Below are 15,185 nucleotides of genomic sequence, written 5' to 3'. Positions count from 1 at the left end.
TCCAATGAGCCATTTTAACATTGCATTTGTTCTGGTTTGCTGGACCCAATGTTAAAAGGCTACTTTTCTTTCTTAGAAGGAATTTCTGTTTGCAATGCATCACTGCTTTGATTTGGGAAGCAACACAAGTAATTCTAACACATCTAAGGTGGTTTTGTGTCCAGAACCAAAGTCTTGCTTTCCTGTTGGTGTTAATGTGTTCTAGCATGATTTCAAAAACTTCTTTTGCAAAAATACCTCCAAATTCCTCTCTGTGATAATTAATTTCTTTTCACATTAACCCACTGGTGGTGTCAGTATTCCTAACAGGGTGGCTTTGGTTAAGGGCTGTGTGTGTCCTCCTATCACTTGACATCTACTTTTCATCTTTTCTTCCTATATTTAGGTTGACTGAGCATCACAGTAATGTTTGACATATAAAACTAGCAGAAGTCAGATATTAAGATTAGATAACACATATTTTGGTCTAAGGTGGCAGTTGTATTCAAAGTAAGCTGCCTCTTTTTGTCTGTTATGGCTACAACAGCAAATTTGCCACAGGGAAAAATAACAGGAAATTCTGAGGAAGACAGTAGAAAGATGAAGATAAGACTGATGGGGTTTTTTTGTTTGTGGGGTTTGTTTGTTTGTTTTTGGTTTTTTGTTTGGTTTGGTGTTTGTTTGTTTTTTAAGGCAGGGGTAATTAAAAGTTCCCAAGTTAAAATAGAGAAAAGTCAGTCATATTCCTCATTCTGATACATCAACATATTAGAGAACTGAAATTAATAGCAATTTTTTTTCCTGTTCAGTTACCTATTGCTGCTTAGATTAATCTGACAAAGCTGCAATTAAAATGAGATTTAGAGAGAGCAGTTTATTAGGTTGTCTCATTTTAAAGTATCATATTTTTTGCTAATAATTTTCTGTGACTTAAGGCTGGTTGAAGTGTGGGGCGTTCATTTGGATTCTTGTGAGTTTAGGTTTTTGGGTTTTATTGTTTTATTTTATTGCAAAATAAGACTAATTTTTCAGTATCTGAAAGTTTTTTAACTTTTTAAAGTTTTGGATGATGGGAGGTAGTGGATTTATAGAGAGGAAAACATGAACTCTTGTATTTAACACTCTAAATCTGAGGGTATATCTTGTGTATTTTTTCTGACTCATATCTGGAGCACAGTATCATATCTTAAGCACAATAATAGTTTGAGCTAGCAATCTTTTGTAGTAGTTGTGAACTCAACTTGCTTTAGATTTGGAGTGGTTCAGTGTTTGAATGATTAATAATCTGTACCTGTCCGTGGTTTTCTAATGTATTGTGTAAAAAGCTTGTTATCAGGAACCAGCATTAGGATGACTTTTCTCCCGTCCCCAGTGACTAGCACTTTAGTGCAATTTGTAATAGATACAATATGGGAAATGGAGAATTGAGGAATTATTTCAGCAAAGTCATGGCTTGATTCTGTCACGTGTCTGGGATTAAAGTCAGTGCATTCCACAGACTTGGCACTGATTCATTTGGGGTCTCTTCTTTGGAGGAGAATAATGAAAGCTCCCCCCTTGTAAGGGTTGTGCACATATATGCACATGATCATACAGAGAGTCTCTTGCACCATCAGAGTAGCCAGAATGCACGCTTTGTATTGCTGAAAATTGTGCTCATTCTGTACTGTGGAAATTTCTGATTGAGTTAAAGAGTTGTGTGGCATCAGAACAGGGTCATAATAAATGAACTTATCTCTACCAGCTAGAACTTACTGCCAACTTCCTCTTTCCATTCATGCTCTTTGTATTACAGAATTTGTGAATTTTTGTTGCTTTACCACAACCCAGTGTGAAATGCACTTATTTAAGTGAGCACTGACTTGTCAGTATAACTAATGAATTTGAGGTAGGTTTTAAAGATAAGAAAGCTAGGGTTTTAAAGTGTTTACAGTATTTATTTCTCATGGTTGTTAAGAACACTTTACAATATATATTGCCATAGCTTCATAGGTGATGCATATATCTGTTGAGGGGTGCATTTTAAACTGAATTATCAGTGAAGCTGGCATGGAAAATAAAACATGTGGAATTTGTGTACAAAGTGAACATGTTTAGGAAAATCTGTTAGCTGAAACAGCCCTATTCACGTGCTTTCTGTTCTTAAAATCCCTGAATTGTGATGTTGGTGTAAAACAAATACTGAAAAACACTTTATGGTTTTGTATGGTCTTTTAAGACTCTCAGCTAAAATATTTGTATGCATAACAGCTGTATAGAGTTGACAGAGAAGTGTGGGTTCCAAAATAAAGTTTTCTATGGTGACCTGCCTAGTCTGTGTAAGACTGAGCGTCTTGTTCCATATACAGAATGAACAATAGCACTTATTGGAAACTACTTCTGTGTCTGGTCCAGTTCATGATTCTTTATGAATGGAAAGATAATCAGTAATTTTTTCCCAGTGCTCATCACTGTAGTATTGGAGCACTCCAGGATTCTTTGTCTGTACAGAATTCCCAAAGAGCACTGATACTCCAATTTAGAGATGAGTCACTAAAGAGTCACTAAAGAGTTCTGTTCATCTGTTCAAAAAGTGTTCAGCAGTTTTGGTTGTCTGGTTAGAAATGTCAAGAATGATTTTTGCCATGGTGGGTGATGATTTTTAGGAGTTGAAACTTGGCTGTCTGTGATATCAGGTGCTGTGATGATCACTTGCTCTTTGAAAATTTGAGACCACAACACTCTGAGTTGAACACATTATAAAATGATAAGCAGAAAATCCATTTGGATTAAGTACTGTCATTCTTTTCTGTTTCTTTCTTTTGATGGCCCATCCCTTTCCACCACCTTTAAAGTTGCTGTTTCAGGCCCTTTTGAGCAGGAATTTCTATTTCAAATAATTTCACATTTTAAGATCTTACTCAATGGATTCTATCACCAGTTCTGAACCTAAGTTAACAAATATGGTGAGAATGTAGTATATTTTTACAAAGGCAATGTTAGTCAACTGACTGTTCTCTTTTTTCCTTGTGTTCTTGTTGCAGTCATTCCTTAAAGCAAAATAATGTTTCAGTGTCTGATCTCAAGCATATCAGATTCTCATACTGTGCTTTTTAGAAGCATCCGTTTCATTAATAATGTTGGAGTATCTGTGTATTTCCATAACTGGCCTGAATTAATTTGTGCTTAATTTGGTAAGGTCCACATGTTTATGGGAGAGGCAGAAGTTTGAAGTCTGATCAACTCTTGTTTCTGTTGGGATTTTTATTCAGTATTATTTCAAAATTAAAGATAAGTCACAGTTAATACTATTTACAGATCTGAACATTGCCTGAGAAAGACAGATGATGAACTGTGTAAATTGACCAAGGCTTCTAAGGAACCAGAAAAAGTTAATGCTGTCTCTTTCAGAAGACGAGAGCTGCAGAAGAAAGGTTTGTAGTTAGCAGTCATGTGGTAGTTAAGTATGAATTTCGGAGATTGTTGGGATATTTTCCTTTTTTACTGTGAGGAGAGCACAGAAATAAATTAAGAATTGCACACAGTGTATATGTTTCCTCAGAATAAGTTGTTTTTTTTTACAGCTACAGTAAAAATATATCAAATGCCTGGTTTTAAATAGGAATAAAACTGTGGTGAATCAAATCTGTGGAAGAAAAATGAGACTGAGTGCACCCTCACTGCACCAATATAATCTTGATTTTCTAAAAAGTCTTATAATAAAGTATGTAATCCATTAAGAATACTCAAATAGTTTGTGAACCCTGCTAAAACACTCAGGCTAGACAATATCTGTTTTTACTGCTGAAGAATTATGACCACTGTGCACATTCTCCAGGGGTAATGTGTTGTCTTTTTATGCTGACTACTCATATTTGCAGATTAGAACAGGAAATGGAGAATACTGCATGTGGGAGAAGATAAGAATGTGGAGTATAAAGTGCTAATTTTTGTTTGGAAGGGAGCTATGAAGTTTGTTATACCCTAGACTAATTATGAAAAAAATAACAATAATTTTAGGAAATATGTTTTGGCAGCCATATACAATTAAAAAAGGAAAGAACTTACTGTGGAGAACTTATTACACCTGCTAACATGCATTTTATATAAGACTTAAACAATATGAAGAAATGTAAAGGTTTTTAAAGACAATATGTTAAATTACTTTTTTTTTTGGACACAGAAAACAAGCACTGTGGTGAACTGGAGAAGAGGAGCAGACACATGAGCAGCACTACTCTTAGTCAAAAGGAATCGGGCTCTTCTGATTCTGAGAAAAGGAAAAGAAGACATAGTGGCCATATTTCTGATAATTTCAATGCACAGGTTCCACAAAAGTTACTTGCATTCTCTGTAAGTTACACTTAATTTTAGCACACATTCACACATACTAATGTAGCAGCATCCCAAATAGAAGGATTTTGCCAATAAATAGGATTTATTTTACAGATATATTAGCAGGTATTACCTGTTGAGGTAAAGTAGTTCAGTGATGCATCACAAGGAGTGAATAAAAGTTCTTTGTCCACATCATCATAATGTGCTTATTGTAGCAGAAAGGTTGAGAAAGATGAATGGCAATGTTTCCTTCAGGCAGGAGCATAGATTCAAACAATTTTGAAAATAACGCATCTAGCTACTTAAGTGAGGCTTCTTTCACAGGTGATCTAGAATTGGGCACTAATTAGGGGCATTAACAGCAAAACTGCAAAGTATACCTGAGGTTATTGGAATCTGGCAGATGTCACCTCCATAGTCTATTGCACTTTTCCATGAAATTTTGTTCTTACCCATCATTAGAATTTGAAAAAAAAACCCAGCAAATAAAAGACTGAGGGCATCAGTCAAGTACAAAGTGTGGTTTATATTCAGGCATTTGAATATAAACAATAAAGGCATCTCTGTAGCCTTCTGATTTAAGCCATACAGAGACAGGCAGTTATCAAACCTCTAAAATCCAGTTGACCAAGCCACACTTTTGGAAAGTGAAGAAAGCACTGATTATTGGCCTCTCCATGTCTGACACTGACAGAGCTGCTGAAAATCAGAAATAGTTCCTTGTCCAGTTTGAATAGGGGGTCACTGTAGCCTTTTAAAAGGTTATCCCTCATGCTTTTATGTAATAATACTCTTTGGAATATGAGCGGGGAGACATTATCCAGAATTGAGCATTAAATGTCACTGTGTTAAGCCATAATTATTTTTTCTAGCACATAGCTAAGATCAGTGATTTGAACCATCTAGAAATGTCAAGTAATAAACTTGCATGCTATCTCTGATTCCTGTTTCTAGGAAGATAAAAGTTTGAGTTCAGCTCAGTTTCCTGGCTGCAGAATACCCTGTGAAGATGGACAAAACCACAGATCTGATCCTATTCTGGTGTCAGATTGCCCAGCAGAGAGAGACTCTAAAGACTCTTCCACCCACAACCACTTAAGGCCTGCTCACAGCCACACAGAGGCCTCTGCCTCAGAGTCTGCTTACAGAAATTTGCCAAAGAAGCAGCTTTCTGCCACCAGCGAGGATGTGATTTCACCAAGGGTTCCTACAATCACGAAGTTAAGGATGGACAAATCCGAGTACCTGAGCAAGCTGCGGAACAGAATCTGCAGGGGTAATCAGCACCTTGTTTCCATTGACCCAAGTATGTACTGTGCCTGTGCTGGTGACAATTCCTGCTGTTGCACTTGGTTCTGGGAGAGCTGGAGCATAACTGGCTGCTTGAGACATAGGGAACCAAAGATTGAAGACTTGCTATCCTGTTGTTGTTAATGCATTGTGGAGGTTAGGGAACAGTGCCTAATATCAGGGTCTTGTACCTGAGAAACAGGATGGACAGCAAGATTCTTGAATTCCAATCCCCTTTTTTCAGCTGATTTTGTGGCTATGGAAAAACCAAGCTTTTAATTTTTAATGATGCTAAAACTGATAAAAATTACTCTCTTCTTTGAAGCAGCTGCGCTTTGTCCTGTTTCATTTAATAGCCAAATAATTTTGAGGGTCTGGTATAAAAGGTGTTTGTAAAGATGCAAAGCACTGCTTGTTGCATACCATTCCATGCATGCAGATCTTGACCAGTCTGAGCAGTGTACTTTGATATCATGACTGTGAGACAGAATTCTTTACTTGTCTGAAATCCGCAAGTAATGAAATATTCACAACTCTGTAATTTGTAGTATATGTATACTTCTTTTTTCCTTTTTAGTTATCCTTTCCAGTGATGATGAAGATGGATCTCCTGAATCACAATGCACAGAGCTGATACAGGATAGTATCACTGAAAGTAAAGAAACAGACCAACAGTCTGACTTCTGTTTTTCAGACAAGCAATTAGAAAACAAGATGGAAAGTCACACAGAGCAGGTAGTCCAGCTTTTGGCCTATGTATTGTTATGCCAACTTATTTCTGTAATGTTTGTTATAGAAAATGATTGTTTATTATGGTCTCAGCCACAAGCAGAAGCTGCAGTAATTTATTTCACAGATAGAATACTGGACAGTCTTCAGAGAATTTCTCTGGTTCTGAAGCTTGGGTGTTTTTGCTGCACACAATGTATTTCCTATTTTGAGAATAAACATTTGGAAATACTTAATTTCAGAAAACAGGAAGATCATCTAGTAACCTGAGGTAGAAACAGACATGATAAAGATACATGTGTGGAAAAATTTGTTTTCACACAGTTTTACATTGATCGTGGTTTCTTTTTGTCATCCAATCCTCTGATGTCATTCAGGGCTTATAGAAGTTCAGGATCTTTGTTGACAGCAGAGATAAGGTGAAGTTCCCTTTCCTGTCAGGCTAGCTGTAGAACTTGAATCTAAAAGTAGCCATAAAGGTTGTTTGCCCCATTTTGGACTTAATTAGCTTTTGGGTACTTGCTCTGACCTGGATATGGGTTATCTCTAATCCTGAAACAAGTCAGAGGAGCCATTGCTGCTGCCTCTTCTCACAGGTGAATCAATTCAATCATAAGCACAGAACTGAATCCTGAAGCTTTGTTATGGAAAGAAGGCTATTATTTTGTTGCTCTGTTGTTTGTGCTTTTACTAATTTAGAACCAAGTCAAGAACACAGATTGTGTCCTGGTAATGGAGGTGTAGCAAGGTACTGTTAGACCCTTAAGGAAATTGTCAGTAATGAATGTAATAACACTTAGAGCTTTTTAATATTTTTTTAATGTGGAAGCTGACTTTGAGAGTCAATTCTTACAACCATGAAGAAAGGTATTCCTGAAGTTACAGATGAGGCATATCTAACAAATATTTTTTTTTTTTTCAGTTATTAACAGAGTCAATTGAAGATAAATGTCCTTCTAGCTTACCTTCTGGAAGCATACCTAGAAAGCAGACAAATCTGGCACTGGATGTTGAATTTGACAGACTACACATTGGGAAATTTAAGTGTTTATCAACAGGCCCTGCTAGGGTAAGTTGTTCTATTATGCTATTTTGTGAATATTTAAAAATAAAAATTCTGGTTAAACAAAGTCAGTGGTACTTAATGTGGAAGCACAGAGTTTTTATTACTGTTGCATTAAATTCCTTTGGCTAAACAATGGAGTGTGTGGTCCATTGCCTTGTGCATTTGGATTGCTATCACTATAAAAGCTAACTGGGATTTGCTGTAGCCACAGTTTTCATGTGTAAAGGTTCTGTATAAATGCTATACTGGAATAAAGTCATACTCAGGAAGTTTTTAATGAATTCTAACAGAAAACAAGGGCCATATTAATGGCCAATTAATGTCACTTAAAATAAAGACCAATTACTTTTCTGGAATAGTGGTTGTGTTCTAATAAAGTAATTAAGAATGATCAGAGTTCAGATATATACTATGCTCTTGCCTTTTAAAAAAACTTGCTTGCTTTATGGCTTCAGATAGCATAAAAACAGTACTAAAAGCTTTAGTGTGTAGACAGTCTGCTACTCACAGGGTGTAGAAACATAAGTGAAGATGTTCTTTAAATGGAGCACCAACTCCAGGAGTTTCAACAGGTCTTTGACCACGTTCATTCTTTATATTGCAACTGAAAAAGAGATGCTTGAACCTACATCTCTTTTGCCTTCTGTAAGACATTTTGAAATCTTGGATTGTAATAACAATTTCAGCTTCTCACAAAACAGCAGTTGCAAAAACATTTCATGGAGATTTTCTAAATTAATAGGCAAAAATAATTGAATGATGAGTTGAAATAAGTTTAGGATCAATGCTCTTATGTGTAAAGTAGAAATCTTGCTTGGGAAACACAACTTTGTGCCTACTGTGGTGCCACGGGGAAACCTCCTTTGCTAATATTATATAACCTTTTGTCAAAGTGACAGGAAAGCATTTTTCATTTAGCAGAGTCTCTTTAACATAGCAGCAGTGCAAGTGCAATCTTTCAAGGCCTTTAACTCAAAGATTGATGGAAAGAAATAGCAGCATAAAGTTGAACCACTTCTATCATGTCCTTATTTCATGCAGTGCACCTGACAGCTTCACACAGGTTGTTGTAGCTCCTTCTGTCCCAAGTGTTCTTTTCTTTTTAAGGAGCCTGTAGAGAGTCTGCAACTTTCTGCTCATTTCTCAGTACCTTGCATTTCTGACAGTTACTTGCTGTCACTTATGTTCTGCAGTGCCTTTAGGGATGTTTTTTGGGTGATATAGGCAGTGTGAAGTCTCAAACTAAGCATATTTGACACGAGCTTAATGGTGTTTTCCAGACACGATGATTCTATTATATTCAGTTTATTTCACTATAAGGAAAGAAATGCAGATATTTAAAAATCCATATATTGTTTTCATCAATTTGTGAAATGTAAACTAATATATATTTTTTAAAAATCTTATTTCAGTTTACAATGAAAAATATTGTGATCCCATTTCGGGGTAAGAGAATTCTCTTTAGCCTTTTCTTAATGGTATCTTTAAAGTATTGCATTAATACACTAAGTATGTATTTCTGTTATGAATAATTTATCTCTCACAAATATGTTAGATAATTTTTTGTGTTTTTCAATAAATAAAAGTTTTGGTGTCTGTAGTGTAAGCATTAACAGCTTAGCAGCTTCCTGTACTTTTAAGGTCAATTTGTATTTTTTATGGTGTGCCTCCCATATTCCTGCATATTTTAGGTGTTGAAGTATAGCAGATATGACTGTGCATGTTTTTGAGGTGAAACATTGAACTTTTCAAACTAGCATTTTAGATCCTTAGGTTTACAAAAATGTATGTGTAGACTAAAGTTAATAGGAATATAGATTTGCATTCAGTTGATTTTCCAATATGACATCTAGTAGGAAAAGGTTTATGAGCAGTTCAAAATTGAGTTGACTGATGGCATATAGGAATTAATGATTTGCAGTATTCTTTTTTCCATATTTGTAGGTATTAACTGTGGTTATTTTGAGGAAAAACCATTTTTATTTCAGGAAGAATCCTGCATGCAGGTGTTTATATTTTTGTGTTACGATTTGGTAACTTTGTTTTACACAGCTTGATGTAACTGACTTAAATATTGAATTCTCAGTATTTCATGTAATGCAAGGCATAAAATCTATAAGTATTGTGTTAATACACTCCTGTCATACCTCTCAGCATATGTAGTACTCTGTCTATGGCTGTTAAGAGCATGGCTTTTTGAATTCTGTTTTCTACAGTGTTTCCGAATAACATTCAGCTTACAGTGGATACACTGGATCTGAGAAGATTTGGCTGGTGGAAAAGTGGTGGTGGCTGTTCTCAAACAATTATTTTTCTTTGGTTGTCTGTGGATTATGTAGAAGAGATTGAAACCCAGATGGGAATGTTGGTTACCAGCCAGCCATGTGAGTAGTTGCTTTCCTTAAGTGCACTGAAAAGGTCACGTCAGTAAAGTAGTTGTTTTACAGCTGTGTTTCTTGAATGCAGAGGAAAGCCTATAGTGTTGTAAAGATCACAGAATCAGAAAATACACGGAGTTGGAAGGATGATTGAGTCCAGCTCCTGGCCCTGCATAGCACCATCCCCAAGAGTCACACCCTGTGCCAGACAGCATTGTCAAAATGCTTCCTGAACTCTGTCAGGCTTGGTGCTGGGTGAACAATTCCCTGGGGAGCCTGTTCCAGGGCCCAAACATCCTCTGGGGAAGAATCTTTTCCTGATATCCAACCTAAACCTCCCCTGACACAACTTCAGGCCATTCCTTGGGTCCCGTCACTGTCACCAGAGCAGAGATCAGTCCTGCCCCTCCTGTCCCCCTCACAAGGAAGCTGCAATGGGGTCTGTCCTCAGCTTCCTCTTCTGCAGCTGAACAAGCCAAGTAATCTCAGCTGCTTCTTGTACGACTTCCCCTCAAGGCCCTTTACCATCTTTGTGGCCCTCCTCTGGATGCTCTCTGATAGCTTAATGCCATTTTTATATTGTGATGCCCAAAATTGCATACATGCATTCAAGGTGAGGCCTCTGGGAAGGGCCCCGATTGTGTGTGTCTTGCTTAGTCTGTAATTTGGGTTCCTACCTGCCATTTTGGTGTGCTCCTCTCAGCCTGTCAAAGTGGGACTTCTGTGGGCTGATGGCTCCTGTCATCAACCTGGCAGGGCATTGTTTGGGCTTTCCCTGTTGCCATTGTCCCTTTTATGTTCCTTTGTGGGTGTTCAGACAAGTCTCTATCACATAATCTAATAGTTAATATTACCATTCTCTCCCTTTTCCAGCCAAATCAAATGAATTTGTATTTTTTGAACTGTCTCGACCACTCACAGAATGGGAAGAAGACAGACTGACTAAACTGATTACAGGTGTCAGCAAGAGGAACAGAGCACCAGATCTTGCTGAGTTTTTGTCTTGTAAACAAGCATTATCCTTGCTTAAGGATCTTTCTCCTGAAGAAAGCTCTTTTGTGAGTTGCAATAAGGATCTACTAAAGCAATACATGCCGAAAGAGAATACCTCAGATGTTCATGAGCCTGTAATTCAGGTTAGTGGATAGCTGCTGTTTCATTCATCACCACTGGTTGGCATTCACACATTTGAGTAAATTTTAGGTCAGCCTCCTTCCTTAATTCATAGCTCAAAAAAACCCAGTCAGGATTACTCCAAAATTTGCAGTCAGCTGGATTGTGTCCACAGAGGGATAGTCTGTAAACCTCATATAAAGCACTGGTACTTGCCTCAATAAGTGGCAACTCATGGTTGTGTAAATTTAGAACCACAGGGGTGTTCTGCCCTTGTGGTGTCTTTAGGGCAGCAAGCAGGAAGTTAATCAAGTAATGAATAATGGAACCATTTTTTTGGTTGAGGTGGAAGTGCAGCAAAGGAGGAGCTGTGTAGATGGTCCTCCAGATACCTTTAGATGTACTTGTGGGGTCTCCACAGCTTGAAAATACCGAATTATTCCTCAGACTGCTGGAGAAATGAATCCGTGCAAGTTGATGTGTTATCTTGGTTTGATCTCTTGAGTAGATGTCCAAACCCAGCCCCACATCATTGTCACACAGAATTTACATACCTTTGTTCCCACTGGTAAAAAACCAAGAGACAGCATATGAATCTGAAAGGTCCATGAAATTGGGGACTTTAAAAGGAAGCCAGCCAGCTCTAATGTGGGTTGTTTTTAGGCATATTGTTCAAGGACTAGATTTTCAAATCTTCCAAGCATATACAGCTTCTGGTAAGACAGTCTGACACTTGTCTCCATTCTTCTATGTTTTTTCTCCAAAACCATTTTTGGTTCACTTGGCTAAATAATACTTGAATAGTTTTAGAGAGATTATTATGAACTAAGATCTGTCATTATTTTTTAACATATTAATATCTTTTTAGTTATTAATTTAGTCTGAACAATGGTATTTTTGCCCAAATACCAAATTTTATACTTTGAATCTCCAGCAAGAATCCTTTTCAGTGATGCAGGGTCCTCCTGTGGTTTTTAGGCTTGGGTTTTCCATCTTGTGTTTTCTGTATCAAGCTGTATAATGCTTTTTACATTTGTCTATGTTTTTCTCATAGGAATCAAAGCTAAAAGTCATCAGGCCCAGTTATGCCCTTGCAAATAAGCAGAATAGTGGCTGCTATTGTATCTCTTTGTCCTCTGCACTGAATGATGAATGGAAAGAAGTAAGAGAAATTGGAGCAGTTGAGAAGTAAGTGTATTTCATATAAATGAGAAAGGGAAAATATAATAAATTGAATCAATTAATTACTGAAATAAAAGCCCTCACTTACCTGCCATTCTCTAGTTGATTTGAAGGTGTTGTATAAAAGTCACTCTTCAAATCTAAAATATCAGCAAATGTCAATGTAGTTACCTGTTACAAGACAATATGGGTGTGTTATAGGATGACAGTCTCACAGAAATTGGAGTAAATCTGATTTGTGACTACAAGGTCATATCATGGGTGCATCAACAAGGAGGGTGGGATCTCATGGGTTCTGTCAGTACCCATGTAATCCTATCTTAGCAAAACTTCATAATTTATGCCAGCTTTTTGTAAAATCTGAACAAAGTTTTCTTTTATTGTTCTGTCGCACTCAATCTTTTTATGACCATTTGTCCTCTAGTATTTCTTCACATTTTATATAGCCATTTTTCAAATACTTTGATCAAAAATAGGAAAATGGGATGAAGACAAAAGTTTTTATCAAAGTTTTAGGGTGCTTTGGGGTGATACTTGTTTTGTACCACCTAACTGTTGGAGGAGGAAATGGTAAGGTTTTGAGAACTACTGCTTTTCACAGGTTTTATAGAAAATCTTCTGCATCTAAGACAGCCATATTCAGAACAGTGTCACATAAGAGTTTGTCACTGTTATGATATGATATGATTTGTTTTCTAGTTTAATTGTTTATCCACCCCCACCTGCAAAAGGAGGCCTGGGAGTCACAAGAGAAGACCTAGAGTGCTTAGAATATGGCGAGTTTCTCAATGATGTCATCATTGATTTCTATCTAAAGTAAGTGATCTCAGCCCTTCTTCTATCCTTCACGCTCTCTGTGGTGTGATGTGGACTTGAATGTTACTGGAAGTGTTGGTCACTAAATATAACAATTTCAGAAGTAACAATGGGAAAAAGTGAAATGGACAATTTAACTGACCTGTTTTCCATGCTCTTAGAGTAGGCACATAGTATAGCACATATAGGTTTGTACTTGCAAGTCTGTCTTAATTGTAAGGGCTAGGTACCTAACTTTCAAAATAAAGTCAGAAGCTTGAATACTGGAGAAAAAAATCAGGGACAAAAAATAAGTGCCTTCTTAGTAGGTGCTTGGCTGTTATATACTCTGCTGATGTGAATAGTTAAAAGAGGACAGTTGGGTGATTAGTGGCTGTGAAGGCAATTGATACTAATATGTTCTAGTATCAGTTGCTGAGTATGGTAAGTCATTAGAATAACTGCCATTTTTTTTAACAGTAACAGTACTTTCTAGAAAATTAGTTTCATAATTTCGTTTTCTTCTTTGGTAGGTATCTGTTGTTGGAGAAGGCACCAAAACATGTTGCTGACCGTACACACATTTTTAGCAGTTTCTTCTACAAGTGCCTGACCAGGACAGAGAAAAACTCTGAGGGGGATGTCAAAGTTTCGTAAGTTCATTTTAGATGCATTTATGACCAGAAACCGACTGGTGTTCAGATGAGGGTTTTGCATTTAGTGCAGTAAATAATAATTGCAAGAAAACCACTCCAATCTATGAATGATTGTGAGGTTTTCTTTCAAGAAGAGCTTAAAATGGTTCAGAAATGGCTCATTAGTCACTTGGGCTCAATGGTTTGTCTAGGAAATTTCTAGAATAAATGAAAAACCCATTGAGGGACTGGGGAGATGTAGGAGTGCTAATCCCTATGCCTTGCTGTAAGTGAAAGGAGTGAAACCAAACAACAATTGTCATTTGTTTTTTCAGAGCAGCACAGAGAAGACACAGAAGAGTAAGAACATGGACTCGCCATATAAATATCTTCAATAAAGATTATATCTTTGTGCCTGTCAATGAGGAGTAAGTCTATATGTTTTCAACACCTTTTCTGCTATTTAAAGATTTCAGTGAATGTTGTAGTAGTAAAAATCTGTGGCTGATCATTGCCTGTGATAGATTAGATTTTGAAGAAGTAGCACATGTGGAATGAGTAATTTTTGAGAGCTGTTCAAAAGGTCAGATGTTTATTCAGCTGTCAACTTTGTACCTTTGGTATTTGTTTTTACTGAAAATTACTCAGGTATTTCTCAGACTAATTTGTGTTATGATGGTTCCTGTGCACTTCAGTAATATTTCTATAAAGAAATCACAGCAACTCATATTGTCAGTAGATAAAAGTAGAACTTCCATAATCTGTGCCTTGTCCTGGTTAAATAACCAGCCTGTACATGGAAGCTCCTGTAAAACTGAATCACCATTGGAAGGTACATAATGGAAAACAGCTGTGGAAAGGTGCCATACCTTCAGCTATATACAAAACTGGGATCGCCATCACTGATTCATATTCTTTTATTTTGGATTTCAGTTGAAGTGTGGAATGGGTGCTCATACACTGATAAATTGCTGTGGAGGGTTTCTTGGGGTTTGTAAAGGAATTGATGCTTATTTTTGCTGTTATGCCACAATGCAAAATGAAAAGTGAGGGAGAGGATTAGTACGAGATGCCATGGAAAGCACATGGCAGTGATGGCTGTGTGTCACAGAACAGTTGTCCTTGAGCTCTCAGTATAGAAAAGCTTTTCATAGCCTTTTCAGCAGCAAATGCTACAGAATTGTGACACCTTTTCCCCCTCTGCTGGCAGGTCTCACTGGTACTTGGCAGTTATCTGTTTCCCCTGGCTGGAAGAGGCCGTGTGCGAGGAGCGTCCCCGGCAGCCCCAGCCGGGCAGGGAGAGCGCTGCAGCTGCTGCACGGCACCCCAGGGATGCAGAGGAGCTGCACGGTAACACAACTTCTCTAAACTAAATAGAATTCTCCTTAATCAACTCCAAACAGGAGTTCTCTAAAGGCAGCAGCCCCAGCCGGGCAGGGAGAGCGCTGCAGCTGCTGCATGGTGCCCCAGGGATGCAGAGGAGCTGCACGGTAACACAACTTCTCTAAACTAAATAGAATTCTCCTTAATCAACTCCAAATAGGAGTTCTCTAAAGGCACATAATCTAGGAGAAAGTAATGTCAAGCCATGAGCAGTTCGAAGTGGCTTAGTCCTTGAAGGAGGAAAATCATGTGAAAGATGATTTCTAAAATTTCCAGACTGGTGTAGTATGTTTTTATGTACACATACATACTAAGGAC

The 15,185-nt window shown here is 37.4% G+C and overlaps 1 protein-coding gene across 32 annotated transcripts in view; it reads left to right on the top strand.

Moving 5' to 3' along the window:
* Window positions 1–15,185, top strand: part of SENP7 (SUMO specific peptidase 7) — a 36,727-nt gene that overhangs the window by 15,061 nt on the left and 6,481 nt on the right. For 27 of the 32 annotated variants that reach the window (XM_085573934.1, XM_085573882.1, XM_085573245.1 and 24 more), the window contains 13 exons: window positions 3,277–3,392; window positions 4,142–4,311; window positions 5,251–5,602; window positions 6,164–6,321; window positions 7,238–7,384; window positions 8,794–8,827; window positions 9,598–9,765; window positions 10,633–10,895; window positions 11,927–12,060; window positions 12,754–12,870; window positions 13,383–13,502; window positions 13,820–13,912; window positions 14,695–14,834. In XM_085573934.1, coding sequence (XP_085430060.1) covers window positions 3,277–3,392; window positions 4,142–4,311; window positions 5,251–5,602; window positions 6,164–6,321; window positions 7,238–7,384; window positions 8,794–8,827; window positions 9,598–9,765; window positions 10,633–10,895; window positions 11,927–12,060; window positions 12,754–12,870; window positions 13,383–13,502; window positions 13,820–13,912; window positions 14,695–14,834 — 2,012 coding nt within the window. The remainder of the gene's footprint in view (window positions 1–3,276; window positions 3,393–4,141; window positions 4,312–5,250; window positions 5,603–6,163; window positions 6,322–7,237; window positions 7,385–8,793; window positions 8,828–9,597; window positions 9,766–10,632; window positions 10,896–11,926; window positions 12,061–12,753; window positions 12,871–13,382; window positions 13,503–13,819; window positions 13,913–14,694; window positions 14,835–15,185) is intronic. The other 5 variants (XM_085573784.1, XM_085574085.1, XM_085573673.1 and 2 more) reach the window with 1 other exon arrangement.

The sequence above is a fragment of the Lonchura striata genome, chromosome 1 (assembly GCF_050655825.1).
Source record: "Lonchura striata isolate lonStrDom1 chromosome 1, ASM5065582v1, whole genome shotgun sequence".
Lineage (NCBI taxonomy): Eukaryota > Metazoa > Chordata > Aves > Passeriformes > Estrildidae > Lonchura > Lonchura striata.
This window is presented reverse-complemented; position numbering and strand designations above follow the sequence as displayed.